A 19417-nucleotide genomic window follows, 5' to 3' on the forward strand; every position below is an offset into this window, starting at 1 on the left:
TCAATGGCGACGTGAAAACATGGGACAATATTTTTTATATATAATTCTTGAATGCACTGAAAAAACAAAAAATCAATTTGAATATATCAAGTTCCCTTTAAAATAAAACAAGAAGATCCATTTTTGACAAAAAAAACAAAAAAAACAAAACAAAAAAAACATTTAAATTAAATTTTCATAGTTGGACATTTGGGTGTTAGAGGTTGGGACAGCCACGTCCCAATACAAAGTCACATAAAGAGGAGGATATTTTATATATTTAATGCAATGCTATCTGAATTCATGCTTTAGTGTCACGGTTTTTGCCTGTATCCTGGATTTCCAAGCCGTCCCTGAAGGCATCCTTCCTTCAGTGCGCCTCTGATTGCTGATGCGCTCCACCTGTGCGGTGCGCTTTATATACCAGTGCTTGACAACAGTTCTCTGCCAGATCGTCTCGGTTTACCCTGCACGTTTCCAGCCATTATTGCCTGCCTGTCTGCCTGTGTTCTGACCTCCGACCCGTTTTCTGACCTGGAATACCTGATTCTGCCTGCCCCCTGTCTGGTAACTCTGCTGTCTGTTGTTTGGATCCTGCCCGTGTATTGACCCTTGGACTGTCTTATTGGATTTGATTATTGGATTTGGATTACTGGATTGTATGATTGGATACTGGATTTGGATACAGGATTTCGGATGTGGATGTGGATGTGGATTCGGATATATCCCTAACGCTACCTGTCCTCCTCTTTCTCTTCCCCAGAGGATTCAGTGGACCTCAGTAGGGATCTTAGGCCTGACTAACTGTTTTTCCCCTCAGCCTTTTGCCACCAACCTTGTCTCAACCCGTCACACAACACCACAGCCTCAGTGGACCTCTTACCACCCTCCCGGTACAGCGATCTCCCTGCGTCCTCCATCTCCTCGGCCGGCTAGTGGGCGACGTGACCAGACCCGGATTTCCTGAGCATTATTCAGTCCCTTACAATAAATCTATTTTCTTACCAACCCTCTGTCCTGATCTCTTTTGTGGTCCAGTTTGCTGAAACCGTTACACTTTAGAATTAAATAAATCATAATATGACATTATTAAACATCAATGGTCTGAATACATAATTGTTTTTAATGTGTATTATTTAGTATGGGACTGCAATTTTAACTAATTCGGTAGAATGGCTCATTAATCCTAAAATGGATTTTTGTACCAGGCTGTAAACATGTTTATTTCTGCTGTGAAGTTGGTCTTTTTAACATGGGAGTCTATGGGATTTGCTCTGTTTTGGAGCCAGCTTCACATTTCACCGCCGAACGTTGCAGCTTGTTTAAAACACATTTGATTTCACATGGGGCAACAACTAAAAGAAGTGCATGCATGACTGCTTGCAGGGTTCGATTGATTATATTAAAGTGGGGACATTGTGTTAATTTGCTTCTCCTGTTAATACCATATCTTATTTTTAGATAGTCTTACAGAAAGTCATTACTTGCCTTTTCAGTGTCATTACATTGCCTGTTATGACTTGCCACGGGGTCCTTTTAACAAACAAGTCTTCATTAAATTGTTCTTGCATGTCTTTAAACTGGCATTCACAGTGCCTGCATTTACTTTCCAGTCACAACCTGGACACCATCACACAGCTCAGTTAAGTCACGGTTAATCCTCTCAAATATCTCATCAATACCACAATACCTTTTGATTTTACCATGGCAAGTAACCGAATCGCAGCAAGTCTTAATCAGTATTTAGGGTTGTTGTTACCCAGGCACGGCGCCAGGATTTTTTTTCTCCTGGTGCTAATGAGGGACTTGACCAATACGTGGGGGTGCTAAGAAAATAACAGATTTCCATGACTTAGGTAACTTTATACATAGGTTATCGATTTTTTCAATAAAAGTGGCTAGGATACACAGCAATTTAACTGAATTAGCCAAAGAACATTCAGCAAAATAACCAGGCCTACAACGAGCCACAAAGCAACGGCAAAAATGTTTTCACGTGGAAAGGTGCAAGATTCAGCACCAGACAGCGACCATGTGATAAACAAGCAACACATACAGAATGCAACAAACGCATTTATTCTACATGCATAATTAATGAAATCAACTATGCATTGCTTTTATTGCCTCGGATCACAACATAACTTAAGAAATTAAACTGATTGCGAGATAAATTTAACATACTACACAGTGCAGGCGCAACGAGAAGTGCAAACAATTTGTATCTAATGATTCGGACCACCTCAGCCTAGCGTGAGTTTCAACAAAAAGTTTCCGCCCGCCCTCTGTCCCCTCTTAATCAGTGCACAGAAGAAACATGCAAGCGGAGAATCTCCGCAAACTGTTTTTAAACTAATACATTCCTTTATTATAATATTATATATAAATTCATAATTATATTTTTTATAATCTAATTTCTTGGGGGGGCTTAATGGGGCTACACAGATTTATCACGGGGCTGTAGCACCCCCTAGCCCCGGTGTGGCGCCGTGGATGTTGTTACCTAAGGTGTAATAAATCAAACCCAATTTGCTTTTGTTTGTTGCCAACATAAAGTCAGTGTGCAGGTACAGGCTGTTGGAACAGACTTCTATCAGCTGTTGAGGAGTCTGATGGCCGAGGGAAAGAAAGAGTTTCTGAGTCTAGTTGTCCTGGATCTCCTGCCTGAGGGGAGGAGAGTGGACAGTCCATGTTGGGAGTGGGTGGGGTCTCTGATGATGGACTCTGTGCTGGTAGATGCTCTGCAGAGAGGGCAGCAGTGTCCTGGTGACTGGGGCGCTGAAAAGAGGGGGTAAAGGGGAAGGATTCTTGGGGCCCAGAAGGACCCTCAATGCAATTGTAATACTAACAAAATTATCTAATACTCAATGATAAACTTACAAACATGGAAACATTTTAGTTACAATGCATTGGTATCACTAAGTTTCTTTGTTTTGGAAACATTTATAAACACCCCCTCTATATTTCCCTTAAATGGTTCAGTCCACCTGCTCCACCAGCTGCTCCACCAGCTGCTCCATCAGCACTACAGACAGCGAGTGGATGGTAAGACGGCAGGATGACTCAAAAATCTGTAAGAATAAAAAGAAAAACGCTGAGACTGGAGAGAGAACAGAGGGGTGGACAGTACGTCACCCAGTTCTTTCAGAGGCGAGGTGGTCGGTTAGTTCGTCTGATGGAAAGTTGTGGAACATCAGCTTGTTGTCTCTTCTAAACTTTGTCCATATAAGCTAGCTCACTTTACTTCATATTAGCTCAAATTCCTGAAGAAAACTCTGGATTTTATTCATTTAACTGTTTTAGTCAAATAATCAACGCAGGTAAACGATTAACAAGCTGCTAAGAGCAGCCGAAGCAGATGCTGCCAGAACCCCCTCCCCCCTCGAACACGCCCCCCTCCCCCCTCGAACACGCCCCCCTCCCTGCCCCACCTGAACCTGTCCAGGTGACCGTGAGGAAGGAGGTGAGCAGCTGAGTGTTGAATTAATAGATTGTTGTGGAGAAAAAACATTATATAATAGAAAAAATGGTTCTGAATTATTAATAGTAAATAAAAATAGTTTGTATTTATTTTAGACTGATGTGAATGGTTCTCAGCTGTCTCTGTAACGTAGGTCAGGTCAGTAGTTTGGACTCATCCTCCTGCTTTGCAGTAGGAACATTTCTAGTGCAGCAGACTGGGTGACGGCTTTCAATCCAACCAGAGAAATATTTACATTTTCTAGATATCAGAAGATTAACTAGCAACAAGCATATAGCATCATATATGTTTCCCCACTAATCTAAAGCTTCACCTGTGAGTCTACAGATCTGGAGATAAATTAGACTTCATGTGTTGCTACATGAGGGAGACGATGACGTGGAGGATTGGTAGTCAGATCAGTTTCCCTTCACATTGTGGGTGAAATCACTGAAAACACCTTTAAGTAAAACAAATAGTGGGAGGCCACCAGAAATAATGATGGTGATGCTGTTACACATGACATTACATAACTGGAGACACTATATAATAGAACAGCTGATAGAATAGAAAGCTGGACTTCAGGACTTGATAAGTGGTTTTCCAGGGAGAAAACTCCACGTTGGGCTCTTGGTGAAAAACGCTGAGCAAGGACAGTGATGGTGAATGAGACTGCAAGCATGACTCAGCAATAGTGCACCTTTACCTCTCCTTAATATCTTATTACACAAAGTTGTACCTTTTTAAAATGTGATTATTTAATTTTAAAGACGCTCCCAGCCGTTGTTTGGTTGTAAATCTCCACTGTGGTTTGCTTGTGACTGTTTTACATTCAGTTCATATAAAACAATAAACCATGTGAGGTCCTAGTTTCTGTTTCTGAGCCTCATTTATTTTACCATTTGCTTCTGATTTAGTGATAATAATGCTCACAATACAATAACTCCTAAAAACCAAGCGGCCATTTTGTTTTTGATGGTGTTTTAGCTGAGATTTGATTTGTTTCTCCACAGATTATAAATGCATTTCATTTTCATGGAAGAGGTTATTTTGTATTTAAATTTTGTATTTGTAATTTGTTTTGTAATTATCATGAGATAATTAATTGTTTAAGTATTTAAAAAAAAGATAGATAGGTTTTTAAATATAAAGTATCCGTCTTGCAGCAAATAACTAAATCTAAATAAATTTAATTTTATTTTCAGTGCTTCTCTACCAAGTTGCCTCACTGTCACGTTTTTCTTTTCCTTTCATTTCTTTTAATTTCTTTTCATGCTATTTTGATGGTCAAAATAGCATGAAAATTGATAATTGGATGCATTACACTATCAAAATTTTCAGGGCAGGGGGCAAAATCTCTAGCAGTGCCCCTGCCTGGGGATCCTGGACCAGTCTTCACCGCTCTCTGCAGGCGTTTGCGGTCCCTGGCGGTAGAGCTGCCGTACCACACGGTGAAGCAGCTGGTCAGGATGGACTCCTACCACAGCGGTGTCGTCCACAAACTTCAGGATGGTGTTGTCCTTTTGGGAGGCATGGGTGATCAGGGTGTGGAGGATGGGACTGAGGACACACCCTGTGGTGTGCCAGTGTTCGTGATGATGCTGGTTGAAGTCCTGTTCTCGATCCTGACAGACTGAGGCCTGCCAGTCAGTCCCAGGGAAAACAGTTTGTGGGTGAGCTGGTGGGGGATGACCGTATTGAAAGCTGAGCTGTAGTCAATAAAGAGCATCCTGATGTAGGAGTCTTCATCCTCCAGGTGTGAGAGGGAGATGTGCAGGGCTGCAGCAGTAGCGTCTGAGGTGGACCAGTTGGACCGGTAGCATACTGCAGGGGGTCCAGTGTGTGGTAGGCAGCTCAGAATGTGGGTCAGCACCACCCTCTCCGAGTACTTCATAATGATTCGAGTGAATTCTACTGGCCTGTAGTCATTCAGGCTGGGGGGCTCTTTTTGGAGAAGGGGGGCAATGGTAGTGGTCTTAAAGCAGGATGGCCTAGTTCTGGTTGAGGGAGCAGTTGAATATGGAGGTGAGCATGTCTGTCAGCTCGTTGGCACATGCTCTGAGGGCTTGTCCAGGGATGCTGTCTGGCCCTGCCACCTTGTGGGAGCTGATCCTCCTCAGAGCTTTGTTTACCTGGCCTGGTGAGACAACTGGTGAGGAGGAGGGGGTGTTGCTGTTCAGGAGTCTCATTTCTAAAGCTGGCGTATAGGAACAAAAACCGGCGTATGCTAATCATAGTCAACTTTTGGAATTCATAAAAACTAAACTTGACGGGAAAATGTTCCTACTTCCACGGCTACTCTGATCCAGGCGTACTTACAAAATCTGGGAAAACGGGAAACGGTGATGCCAACGGTCCAGAATAAAACCAAGGAAATGATGTGAAATGTGAGACATTTGTACACAATCCACTCTTACCTTCCACACCACATGTTAGATATTAAAGCTGTTTGCAGACATGAATAAAGACACATTCCATATTAATCCTCCTAAGAGCCACGCTCGGGAAAACCAGGATTTCCAGGAAAAAGGGAGATGATGTTAATAAGAAGTCATTGTGAAACAAAACTTCATGTTATAAAACCCATCCAGATAAATAAGGAGCCAGTCTGCTGCCAGCATGTAGCCGTCAGTGTGGAAAGTAGCTTTGGTCCTTCAGTCCAGCAGAGCGGGACCAGACTGGAGGCTGGAGGTCTAGAAGTGGTGTGGATTGGTATTCGGCCAAACTGCCAACAATCAGTAACATAGATTCTTACGACCCCACAGATAAGAAATGGAGCTCCGATGCTACATTACTACCTCCAACCTCATCGCTGGAAATAAGCTACCTCGTTTATGGTATCAGTGTTTACACCTATGAACAGTTCAGAAACTACAAATCTCTGGAAGCTCACCAACATTTCAGGAATGTCTGGGTGCAGATCTGTTCACACTTCCACCGCAGGACTGTACAACACAGTCTCACTGCAAAGGTAAGCTCACCTGCTGTTAGTGAAGTTATTAGTTCATTTCAATGTTTACTATCAGTAAACATTGAATAAACTGAAGTCAATGGTATTGGTTTCTATTTCTGTAAATGGATGGAGCAATTCCAGCAAAATAAAATACCAAAGGCGGGGGAGGTAATATCAGCAGTGTCTCAGTGAGGATGGACGTGGTGTCTTAATTCTGTGTGTTGGAAACCTAACGGTGACAATACACACTGAAAAGAATTAATTGGCTTTGGTGCTCGGGTGTTATGCCGTACAAACCAGCAGGCTGCTGAGGGGAGACTGGAAAACTGTGGGGGTTAACTAAAAATAGTAAATTAAAAGAGGTTTTGGAGGTTAAAAAATCTCCCCAGATTTCTCTGGTAATAAATAACGTAAGCAAGTAAGATAAAGGCATAAAAGGTTTGGGTGTTAGAAAACACTCGGTCTGGGTTTGGCAACCCCACTCGCTCTCAACGGGGCGCTAGGCACGCTGGGTTTGAGTCCCGGGGAATTGAGACACCCGCATTCTGTTAAAATTAAAAAATGGCTGAATCAACAGGTGAAGAGGGAAAGCCTGATTACTCAAAATGTTCACTGGATAAACGGTGGAAACCTATCAAAGGTCAGTCAAATAAGTTGAGATTGGCATGCGCAGGGTAAGCGGAGAGAGAGGGAAGAGAGAAAAAGAAAAAATAAAAGAGACAATAAGCACATCAATAAATAATGCTAATAATAATAATATAAAATAAGTGCAGTATAAAAATAATATAAAACGCAGAAAATAAGTAAATAAACAGAGAAGTGTGAGAGTGTGTGTGTGTGACTGGAGACTCTCATATTCCAAAGACGTGGACACTTCGAGGTGATAATGAAGCTCCGTTGAACAGCTGAAGTACATTGTTAGAAATCTTATAATTAAAATAGGTACCTTTATCAGTGTGAACTAAATTAGAAGGAGATGCTACGTTTATGCATGAAAAAGATCCAGATAAGGTAAAGAAGAAGAAATGAGAAAAAACTAAAGAAAAGAAAAATAAAACCAAGTTTCTCTAAAAAACTGAAACTTTGCTTGCAGTGAAGACACACACATAACTAAAAAATGACTTTTACGCTGTCGAACCTTCGAGAGAAAACACCTGCAACTTTTTTCAGAGACACATAGCTACACACATTCAGTGTGTAGTTTTAAAATATTATTTGTTGGCTTTAAAAGATTTGTTCACCACCTGTAAATAAATCATCAGAAGGAAGAGTGTTCAAAAATCCACATTTTTAAAAGAAGGCAAAAACACCAGAGATTGAGTAGAATTGACAATTTTTTGTTAAGCCAGTAATAAAAAGAGCAATACATATCTCTGTCAGAGGAGGCCTGTTAGCTTAGCTTCTGGTCCACGAAGTGTCGGGACCCTTTGGTTCAGCCAAAAGACCCGCCTACCTAAGTTATCCTCCTCATTTATACTGATACAAAGCATTGTGGCTATGTGCGTGCATGTGGTGTGCATTCATGTGAATGTGTATTTTGCAAGGTGGTCCCTCCTTCTTCCGGGAATTTTGATTCCTCCAGGTCCTTCGTCTGAGGTGCGTCAGAGCTGAAAGGAAAAAGATACTATGCTCTGCTTCACTATCTTTTTCTGCCTTTCTACTGACTCCCTTATACTTTTTCTCACAGTTTCACACAAAGGCTGCTTTTTAATAATTTCTGTGAGTTACTGTGAATTCCGTTCTGCTTGGAGTGAATAGATAAGTAAGGAGATACAACAATATTTACAACCACTCCCTACTGGCCATCCAGAACATTTTCAAGGTCCCTGTTATTTCCTCAGTATTGAACTCAGTAACCCTGTATGAGTTTGTGTCCTGTTTGTGAATGCATTATCTGTAAGCTGTGAAGGAATAATAACCACAATATAATAATGTAGCTCTATTAATTAAAAGCAGAACCTAATGAATGTTACTAAACTCTAAGGATAAAATGTAAATGAGTAAATGAATAATAATGTTTAAAAATATTTGCAACAAGTGGGATAACTACTAACCTACTAACTACTAACCCTATTTTTTACCTTTTTTCTTTCTCCCCCCTCTTTCCTGTCTCTGTTAGAAAACTCGCTCCAGAGCGAGAACATTCCAAATGGTGATGATTTCCTGCAGCGAACCAGAGACTTGTGTGCCTCGTGTGTGTAACTGATCAAAGAGTAAGCTATACTGTTCAACCGTTGAATATTCACCTTATTTCAGTTAATAATAGGTAGTTAGTGCTGTTCAAACCATAGTTGGTGTTCAAACTTTACGTGTAGTTTTAATATGGTCTAGTACATGTATATTTGCGTTTGGTGCGTTGTTGCACGTGAAAGAGACGTAGGACTTTATTTTTCCTGTACAGACGGGAGATTGCAGTGCGGCGTTATTCGCCTCAACCACTAGATGGCAGTGTTGTACTAAGTGAAGCTAGTCTAAGAAGCAGTTTAATGCCACCTGAAAACATGTTAACTGGTATTTAGCCACATGATCAAAGTTCAGCATGTAAATTTCTATTGTAATTAAGGTAATTACTCTTTTTTTTATTTGTATTACAGAACCACACACACAGACACACAAGAACAAAGTGGCTGTAATTATTATTTGTACCCATTGTGTTGCTGTGCTAAGCCTGAGTAAACACTGGACTGGATGAACCTGTTTAATCACCTTTCCTTGTGTTCTGACCGACACTCCAGGGACACCCCCACAACATCCCCCTTTACCATATAGTCCACTCTACGTCTTAACTATTTAACACTCTGTCTGAGCTGAGACACCTTGACCTGTAACTCTTCCAGGCTGCTGATTTGACTCAGCTCTTCAATTAGGAGAGTCAGCAGATAAAATTAAAAAAAAAAAAGAGAATGAAGATTACTACCATCTCCTCCGAACTAAGACTGAGACCCACCCCTACGTGCTCCACCTGATACTCGATTAGAGAGAAGAAACAAAGACAGTTGATCTCCTGCAAATATCACCAGACTTCCTCTGCTCCGAGTTTCAAAGAGACTGGAACCAGATGTTTGAAGGATGTGTGAACATCTGCTTTGGATGGTAGAACACCATCCTGCGTTTTATTCAGAGGACAAGACCAAAGCTCAAGGACAATCGGGACAAGAAACTGTGTGAGCTCTGCAGCCTAGCTCCATGGTGGCGTGGTCGCTGGACTCTGCAGGGGCGAACAGAGAGGTGGGTGCTGGGGGCCTGAGGTTGTAAGACCATCCAGTTCTACTGACCAAAGACAGAACACCCATGTGGTTGTCATGAATGCAGGAAAATTGACCTGCTCAGCTTTTCTGTGCAGAACAAGTGACGTGACTTTGACAAAGTTTCTGACCTGAAGACAGACGACGGATGTTGAATGAACTTTTCTTCCAGCAGGTTCTTCTCCAGGATGCTTCCACAAAGGCTGGTTGCTGTTTTATAACACTGCTAACGCTGATGCCATTAACAGCTACACACATTTATTTTCCTGGAAAGCAGGACTGATGACGGGGATCTGTCTACAGGAGGAGACGTCCACACTAAATCTCTTTTGTAAAATATGTGTGTGTGCAGTTTAAAATCAAACATGATTTCACCCTTATGACATTTGGGATAAACTTTTACAGGTGGAAAAAATTATCACCATGTACACATGTGCTTGTGCTATTCAATTAATGTTATCACACTACTGATGATGAATGTTTTCACAGAGGGGTGCAAAGCAGTCAACTTCAGGGTTCACTCATACAAGAATTTGAATGTTTTATGAATAATTTTATTCTTACCTGGGATAATGTAAAATATTTAAATAAAAAGAAAAACATAAATTTGTTGGTAAATTAAGTGAGTATGGGACCAGTTTTATCTGAGGAGATGATTGTTGGATCACAAAATGGGCCTCCCCACAGGAAGTAACACAGTGGCAACAAAGGGGAGCCCTCAAGGCAGGTGATGTGGAGAGGACCGGATGGGAGATCAGTCCTCCCTCCAGGAATCAGACAGAGGGTCTTAGCAGAAGCCCATGGAATAGGACACGTGGGGCAAAAACAGATAGAAATCTGCGTCATTGGTGGCATCCTTTCCTGTGTGATATGACAAAATACTTTGTAAAGAGCTGTCAGATATGCACACACTATGATCCCAAACCAACCATTAAACCAGAGAGATGTTTCCCCTGCATCCAGTACCAGGCTCAAAAGTAGTACTGGACTTCACAGACATGGGAGAATGGGTAAAAGGTTTCAGGTATTTGTTGGTATGTACAGATACCTATACTGGAAGGCCAGAGGCCTGGCCAGCCAAAGCAGAAGACAGCAAAAGTGTTTGGTGAACCATTATATTCCAAGGCATGGGTTCCTGAGAAAACCTGACAACGGTACACACTTCAAAAATAAAGATTTACAAGCTCTGGAGAAAATATGAGGGTTAAAACATGCCTTTGGGACAGTGTATCATCCGCAATCCCAGGGAAAAGTGGAAAGAATGAACCTTAACTTGAAACAGAAGCTGGCTAAAGTGTGTACCCAGACTGGCACCAACTGGGTGGATGCTCTGCCCATAGCCCTGATGAGTGTAAGAGCATTTGTGTACTCAGGCACAGGTTTTACCCCCTATGAGCTCCTCACAGGGCGGCAATTTCCAGGACCAAGTGCTGGGCTGAAACTGAAGCCCCAGCCACAGCTTCGGACCTTGCCTTTCCTGTTGTCTCAGCCCTGCTCAATCTCTGGATCAATTTGAATCACGTCTGGAAGGACAAGCTATCGCAGTGAGTCTCGCCTGCTTAAAACAGTTTTACATCATTCTGTTTTCTCCTGGACTTCCGTTTACTCACCAGTCCTGTCTTTTCACAGTCAGTCCTGTTGGGCCACAGGAAAACCTGTTTACCTGGCAAGAGGGTGACTGGGATTCGATACCAACCCTTACCCACAGTGGTTGCAGACCGAGCCACCGGACCTTACTTGGAGAAAATAATAAAAGCTTGTTCTTCCTGTATTCCCGACTCATTGTGTTGCATTTGGGTCCACAGTCTCCCCTTTACAGTTTTGTCTCATTTTCTTAATATATTTAAACTCTGAGCAGAAAGGATTCATGTACATTACAATGTTGTAAAAGAAACAACTTCATATTAATATTACATAACTCAGAAAAAGTTTTAAAAGCTCTAATAATCCGACCACATGTTCAAACAACATAATTACTGAAGCTAACATGTCAGTCTGGCATCAGCCCGTAAACCAGAACCTGTAATAATATAAACGTCCTTATAAATGAAGCTAAATAAAGCAAACGGGTGTAAACGGTTGTTGTTTGTCTGCCAGTGTGTCTACAGGTCCTCCCAGCACCTGACCGACTCTCCACTGAAGCTCTGGTCATCATGGAGGTCTACAGCCTGCAACATATAAAGAAAACCTCTGGATCTGCTTCATGGAGGTCTACGGCCTGCAGCAGATAAAGAAGACTTCTGGATCTGCTTCATGGAGGTCTACGGCCTGCAGCAGATAAAGAAGACTTCTGGATCTGCTTCATGGAGGTCTACGGCCTGCAGCAGATAAAGAAAACTTCTGGATCTGCTTCATGGAGGTCTACGGCCTGCAGCAGATAAAGAAAACTTCTGGATCTGCTTCATGGAGGTCTACGGCCTGCAGCAGATAAAGAAAACTTCTGGATCTGCTTCATGGAGGTCTACGGCCTGCAGCAGATAAAGAAACCTTCTGGATCTGCTCTCATTGGTCCTCTTGGTGACTAATTTACATAGTTTGCAGTTTTTAGCGCAATTGCTCGCTATTTTGTTTCAGTGTAGAAATTTCCATCAAAGATGTAAAATTCTCTCTCTACATGACTTGAAGATATTTCTCCACAGCTTCAGTGTTTTATTATATCACGTGTTCATATTCTGTATTTTATGTTATAAAATTTGATCTGTTTACTGTTGTGCTGCTACTGTTTATTCTGACTGAGAATTTCAATAAAAACTTAAATGAATAATAAAATGGTCAAGCTTCTCATCTGGTTAACAATCATGTTTCTATTCAGTGTTTACAAGTGAAGTTAGCCAGAGTGAATATAGCGACTTTAAAAAGCCAAATAAAGTTTATTCATTAACAAAAACTCTCCTGCTTGCCGTTATGAAAATGCCGACAGCAAACAGCATGAAGGGAGATGGTGGTGGAAGTGATGTCCTTACCTCACCGCCGCGACCGGCCGTCCGACACCTCAGTTACAACCTCAACCTGCTGTCCACAACCTCGTTTACAACGAGGAAACTTCTTTTCTACCTTTTATGTTGTGTGACTTAGTGTGGCGGTCTTTCACACAACACAAGACTCCCATTTTATCAAAGATTATAACGCAGCAAAGACCATAAACAGCTGTTTACAACAATGCAACACTAACTTTCTCATATAAGTTCTCTACAACTTTTTGTACTTTAGCCTAGTTAAACAACCTAATAATGTTGCAGACTGCTAAGGTTAAGTTATATACAAAAACTTGGCAATCTTATGAATGTATGTATAACTTTGTGACTTTACTGAATGTGATCCACATGTAATATGCTCGCTTTATTGATCAGTGTGCAAATATGTTAAGATAAAATACAAAAACCACCTAGCATGCTGTATTGTAGATGTAGATGTGTTAGGTTTTGGGGTTAGGAAAAGCCAAATGTCCCACCAGGAGGATGGGACATGTTATTTTAATTGTGTTATTCATTTACCTTTTTAACTGCATATTTTACCAGTTTGAGACCTTGGTTTTATGTTTTTATTGACACCCTCTGAAGCCAATCAACCCTTTTATTTAGCCCAATAATTTCTGGTGATATGTCTCCGGTACCAGCTCATACGCTTTTAATACCGTGGCTTTAACAGTACTATAATTTCCACAAGAGGGAGCACCGCTACAACCTCTTGGGCCTTTCCTGACAAACGACTCTGTACAAGGAGGCAAGTGTCCTGGTTTTAGTTCTGCTGGTGATAACTTTAAAAATGATAAATTTATGACTTACAGACTAACCAAAGAGAGAGCTGGTGCTTGTGCTTTGGTTATCCTCAAAGCTGCCACGCAGCAGTGTTTCTTGTTCCATGCCGTCCTAGAGCTGAGAGACGTCCATATTCAGATAAAAAATGTTCTATTTGTAAGCACTTCATTGTGGGAATGTAATATGTAATGTATGAGGATAGATCAGTATCAGAGACATTAAAGAAATGGGATCAGGTTGTTTTATACGATATATTATAAGAATATCCAAAGGCCCACTACCATAACTTTTCATCCTGATACCTGCATGACCGGGATTGTGGACCTCTGCTCTAAATGACCATCCCAAATTTCTTTCAGGATCTATAATTTGTAGGTGTAAATCTATCTCATAAAATCTGCTTTAAACAGAGCTGAACGATATGTTGAATGAGCCAAAGCAATTCATTTCTCTTCACCTGTCTACAGTAAATTTTAATCTAAATAATTTAATACATAAGCAATCTTCAGCTATATTTACCAAACAGATAGTGTTTGCAGGTATTTCGTTCAGCCTGGGTGTTTTAAAGTGTTTGAGGTTTAGAAAAGAGCTGCCAAATTTATTAAACTTGAAGTGTTGATGGATAATTTTGCTTTCAGAGTGCGAGGCGTTCAGGGGTGGAACACGTTAGGCATATATACATTTAGTATTTTAACAAATTTCCCATGGCATTTAAAACCCACCTTTTCTATTATTTTTAAGCTATACTGTCATATTTTTTCAGTTATTAAACATTTTAAGTTGCCACCACCTTTGTTAATCCGGTCAAAAGAGCACCCACCACAAACTGGTTGAAAATACTGAAATACAAAAGTTTATTTATTACAAATGTCCAATTTAAGACATCTGGGCCAAAAGGTCAGAAAGGTATCTTCAGCGGGCTGGGCAGCTTCTTCGCCGTCCCGTACACCAACACTGCAAACAAAAGAAGAAGGTCACACACCCTAAAAGAAGCACAGCACACAGGACTTTCTGCCCAGCACTGCACACTGGGGGATTCACTCTCACACCACCCCTGAAAGAGCCACTACAACCATAGGCACAGCAGAAAAACCACCATCTGGTCACCAGGGGGAAGCAATGCGCTGCCCAACCCATTTAGCTGCCTCTCTAAATGACTGCTGTCACAGACGTGGTCAATTAATTAATCTTAAAAAATAATCAAAGGACATTTGTCCAACATGTCCAACAAACAAAAAATAGGAGTATAAATAAAATAATTAGACTTATCCTCCACCAGTGATGACGAGACTGCCCTGTGGGGTCTAGATATTGGAATCCCCCACAGGACAGAAAGACGTCACAAACTCGTCACGTTGAACCACAGGAAGCAGAACCCATCAGCTGTGCAGGCTGGGTGTCACCTTACAGCTGCAGTCACCAGGATACTGGAGGGAGCTTAGCAACCCACCAGCAAGGCACTCACTAATCCCCAGTCCCTATAGCTGCCTACAGGCTCCCCTCTGTGGCAGTACTGAGGGACACTATTAACGTTACAAGACCATCTCAGTCACAGGGCTGAAAGATTTATTCGGATGTACTGAACTTCAAAATAAATCATATTTCCTTTATGGAATCAATATGCTTTTGATTTTTCAACACAGAAAAGGTTCATGAAGTTTTAATTTGTGTGTTGAACATTTTCTTTCCTCTGAAGTAAATCTGACTTTTAAACTGTAAATTGTTCGTACCACTCACTTAACCTACAACTTAGAAAAGTGCTTATTTAACTTGGTCATGAAATGGATGAAAACAGCAGTTTGGTTTGAGTTAAATATCAAAACCAGGAGAAGACAATGACAACACTTTCAACATTAAACTCCTGACCAAGATGACAAGCCTCCATTAGAATCAGTTTAAACTGATAGGACTTCATAAGTTTTACAGGCAGAAGAATAGATTGACAACAGGCAGGACAGCAGATGCTAAAGTTGTGGTTAAACTTGAGCACCACAGCAAAGTCTTTCTTTCTGATGGAGGGAGTGGAGTAAGACTCTGACCAGCGATCCACTGCTGAAACTTGGCAGGTGTAACAGATCTTGGAGGAAAAAAAAAATTACCATATTTTACTATATTTTCAATGAGTTCATGAATAATAATGAGTTTAAATTGGTTTTAAAGTAGGACTTCCTGTTTCGGGGCCATTGCGTTGACAACATCTGGACATGTAGATGTGGTCAGCATGGAACTGTAGAGAAACACCTGCAGCTTGGTGCAGATTGGATGTGTGTCAGAGATAATGGATTTAGTGCTTGACGGCACCTGGTCAATGTTTGACTAGCCGGGTTAATTATTATTATCATTATTATTATTATTATTATCATTATTATAATAATAATAATTGTTATTATTATTATTATTATTGCTTTCATTTTTAACGGTTTTTCTAAAATGATATTTTTAATCACCTACATATGTCCAGGTTCTGCTACGTATTGTATAGAATAATGGGACAGGTGTTGGTTTAAAGTTTATGAGACAAGTCCATATAAATCAACAAGGCCGTGTAAGCAGTCTCATAAGAAAGATATTGTTCTTCATTAATAGGAGTGGTCGTCTTTTCCATCTATACCTGGTGGGCCAGCCTCGCCTCAAAATGCCCAGTTCAGTTTTTTGTCCCAGTCCAGCCCTGCTGTGCACGTTTCTTCCAAACAAAGCAGTTTTTCTAGCTAATTGTAGCCTCTGTCCCACTAAGTCGCTGCTGGTTGTTACCTGGTGTTCTTACATGAACTCAGCCGGGCTAATGATCACTCGTCCTCAACATTTATTTTCCACAACAGTCCTTTAGTTTCAAACGAAGTCCCTTTATCTGAAACTGTTTTGGTTCTTCAAATTAACAACACCGGAGTCACAGAATGATTGAGCTTACATAAGCCCAGGCTACCATACTCCACAGGCAGAACACCACCCCTAAAGGTTGGGGGGAAACTTCAACGAAAACATGGCTCCTACAGCTTTTTCTTTCTTTCTTTTTTAGAGTTTGTACAGGGTCCTGACTAAGTCGGAAGTTGTAAATGTTCATTGTACATGATGCTTCAATAATTCAAATGAATTTCGGAATATTTCATGTCCATCAAACTGAAATATGAATGAAATAAAAACAACACATGACGTTCTTTTGAAATCATTTATTCCTTTACAATAACTCTGCAACAGAATGTTGTACTTTACTACAGTATACACACATCCCTCATCACAGAGCTGAGATCTGAGCACACACACACACACACACACACACACACACACACACACACACACACACACACACACACACACACTGTTGATCATGATCATGGAATATTATTGTAGATTCTGTACATTAAAATAATAGTTAACATGGTGCTGATGTGATGGAAATAATTTACTTCTGCATTTACAAAGTGGGTGTAGCCACATTTCTGTTACTTTCAGTCAGACCTGCTCATCTTCACCGACAGGTCTCCTCACCGCCCCGTCACATGAACACAGAGTGAAAAAGATGGGAAGCTGATTGTTACACAGCCTAACATGTCAGGTTCTCATGGACATGCTGCTACACCGCTGTGTGCCACTTTGACTTGGCTTAAAAATACAGAATTATGGACATTCATTGTTTATAAAAACAAGATCATCTGCACTTGTTTGCCTAGTAAAATAAACAAACAAACAAACAAAAAAAGAAAAACCACTGAGCTTCCAACAGTGCCGTAGCCACACATAAAGATTATCGGGCTGTTTCCCCTTAACTTGGTTAAGAAAACCTTCAGGGCTGCAGGGAAGTCTCCCTCCCTGACCCCCACATGAACCACTAAAATGAATTCTTTTCTTTTCTTCTTTTTATCCATGATTATTAAAAGAAATCTGTGTGCATTTTTGGACTTTAATAAAATGTTATTGTAGATCTGGTTCAGGTTTGTCATTGCAGGCTTCCAGCTTCCTGAATTCCTTCCTGATTTGTGCAGCACATTTAAAACTGTTCAGGTTCTGTCTTCACCCTGATGTATGTTTCAGGGTTCAGATGTGGAAGCTCTGAATCTGAGCTTGGTGGGAATCTGTCAGCGTGTTAAGCCAGGACTAATGTCCAGGTGGTGGGGGAAGAGAAGGCGTGTCCTGCTCTGAGAACCTACCGGTAAACATGACACGCTGGTCTGAATTATGATGTGATACAGAATATACACAGCAGGTCTGATTTCTTCCCTCACCCTGGTCTACCTACATGTCTCCTTCAGCCCTGACTTACAGGCCGGCTTGTCCATTTGCAAGCATGCAGTAATATGTTGATCTTACAAATTGAACCACATCTCTCCTGACATTAATGTAGAGATCTTCCATCCAGATGAAATGTCTGCAATGAAGTGAGCTGTCTGCTCCCACTCACCACCACCTTCCCTCATTTTCAGCCATGGGAGGATTTTTTCCAGCAACAACTGAAATGGTCAAATCTGGACCAAACTGTCTCCTAAATATCTGCACTTACATCTGCAATCCATGTAGCTTTCATGCACATGATGGTGGAACAAGCCTTCAACACTCTTCTGAAGGCTCATCTCTTCTTCTAACAACCCAACACTTCTGCCCTGGACTGTGCTGGAGCTTGAAAGCTGCCCCCTGTTGTAAGTCACTTTGGAGTGTAAGCTAAAGGACTGAATGTAAATATGATGCCCAGGAAAGAGAAAACCTTCATTGTTGAGGAATTACTTCTACAGCAACAGAAAATGTGCAAAACCTGAAGCAGTTGTGCTACTGAATGTCCCAGAAAATCCACTTTCATTTCAGCTGTTTAACAGCTTTATTGCTCCTCACGCTGCACACGTCCTTTTCCATGTTTCATTAGACTGTATCATGATAATATTAATCCCGGCAGAGCCGACGTCCAGGCTGGCTGGATGTGGATATCAGAAGTGTTACTGTGCTGAGCAGGACCATGACTGTATTAGATTCAAACATTGTGTAAGGCAACAGTTGAATGTGATCAAAGCAAACCAAGAAAAGAATGATGTAGCGTCCAGAGTGGCTCAGCCTCACATTCAGGTCCTTCTCAGGTTGGTGGTCCTTGACCTCTGACCTTTCCCGTCTTCGGATCATTGCTGGTGACCAGATTTAGGCAAACAAACTTGCCGAGTCCACTGAGTTACATCTTCATGCCGAGCTTGGCTTTCTGTAGAAAACACAGAGATGGATCACACACCTTCCACAACGCATCCATTCACATACACCGTTAATATTTTTATACACACTTCAAAACAAAGATGTCACCACCACCAAAATGCTGATTATATCTATGAAACATTTTAAAACTCATAGAGAACATTATATATATTTATATTTATATATTGTGGACACAGATCTCTGACGGTCTTCCTGGGATCTGTTAGAGCCTCTCTCCCAGTCAGGAGGTCGCAGCTTCCAGTACTCTGATTACACCTGACACGCCATTGTCTTGACTCCCGACATCTTCTCATCTTTCTCCTTCATTTCGTGGAATTTTCCAGCTTCTTATCATCCTTCTTCTAGATATCAAGGTCTCTAAAGCCATCACTGCTGCCTCCATCTATAGTTTATCCACCACCATGATGTCTGATTGGTTAGCCATCACCAGTTTCCCATTCTGGATCTGGAAGGTCCAGGATCCTTTTTTCTTTCTTGAATCTGGTGAGTCCACACTCACTACCGATGCTCGTGTCCATTCGTTTCCATCCACCTGATTGTGGTGCTCCATGTTTACCTCACCTCCTCCATCTTCCTTTGACCTGTCTACCAAACCAGCTGGTATCTGATGACTGACAGGACACATATGTTGGACTTTGTTCTTCTCATTCAGCTGACTTTTTTTTCTATGACAACATTGGGTTTGTAGGAATTCCACTCCATCGTGGGCTGATAGTGTTTGCAGAGCGTGACGTCAGAAATATCCGACTTTAAGTGAAGTCGTGTGAAGCAAGACATCTTGTTGATCTTAATTATGAAATATATTTGTGTCACATAGTTTTTCAGTCCACAGAGGTGT

General features: G+C 41.2%; 1 protein-coding gene and 1 long non-coding RNA gene across 3 annotated transcripts in view; one reads left to right on the top strand and one right to left on the bottom strand.

Annotated features, from left to right (window-relative positions):
* Window positions 1–441: 441 nt before the first annotated feature.
* LOC121633067 lies at window positions 442–987 on the top strand. Its single transcript, XR_006008996.1, has 2 exons — window positions 442–546; window positions 743–987. It is a non-coding gene; the product is annotated as an uncharacterized LOC121633067 (long non-coding RNA).
* A 16799-nt stretch (window positions 988–17786) lies between these two features.
* fmn2b (formin 2b) overlaps window positions 17787–19417 on the bottom strand; it is a 60730-nt gene continuing 59099 nt past the window's right edge. For both annotated transcript variants that reach the window (XM_041973170.1, XM_041973168.1), the window contains exon 19: window positions 17787–18568. In XM_041973170.1, coding sequence (XP_041829104.1) covers window positions 18542–18568 — 27 coding nt within the window. In that variant the 3' untranslated portion in view covers window positions 17787–18541. The remainder of the gene's footprint in view (window positions 18569–19417) is intronic.

Source organism: Melanotaenia boesemani, chromosome 21 (genome assembly GCF_017639745.1).
Source record: "Melanotaenia boesemani isolate fMelBoe1 chromosome 21, fMelBoe1.pri, whole genome shotgun sequence".
In the NCBI taxonomy this organism is placed as follows: Eukaryota; Metazoa; Chordata; class Actinopteri; order Atheriniformes; family Melanotaeniidae; genus Melanotaenia; species Melanotaenia boesemani.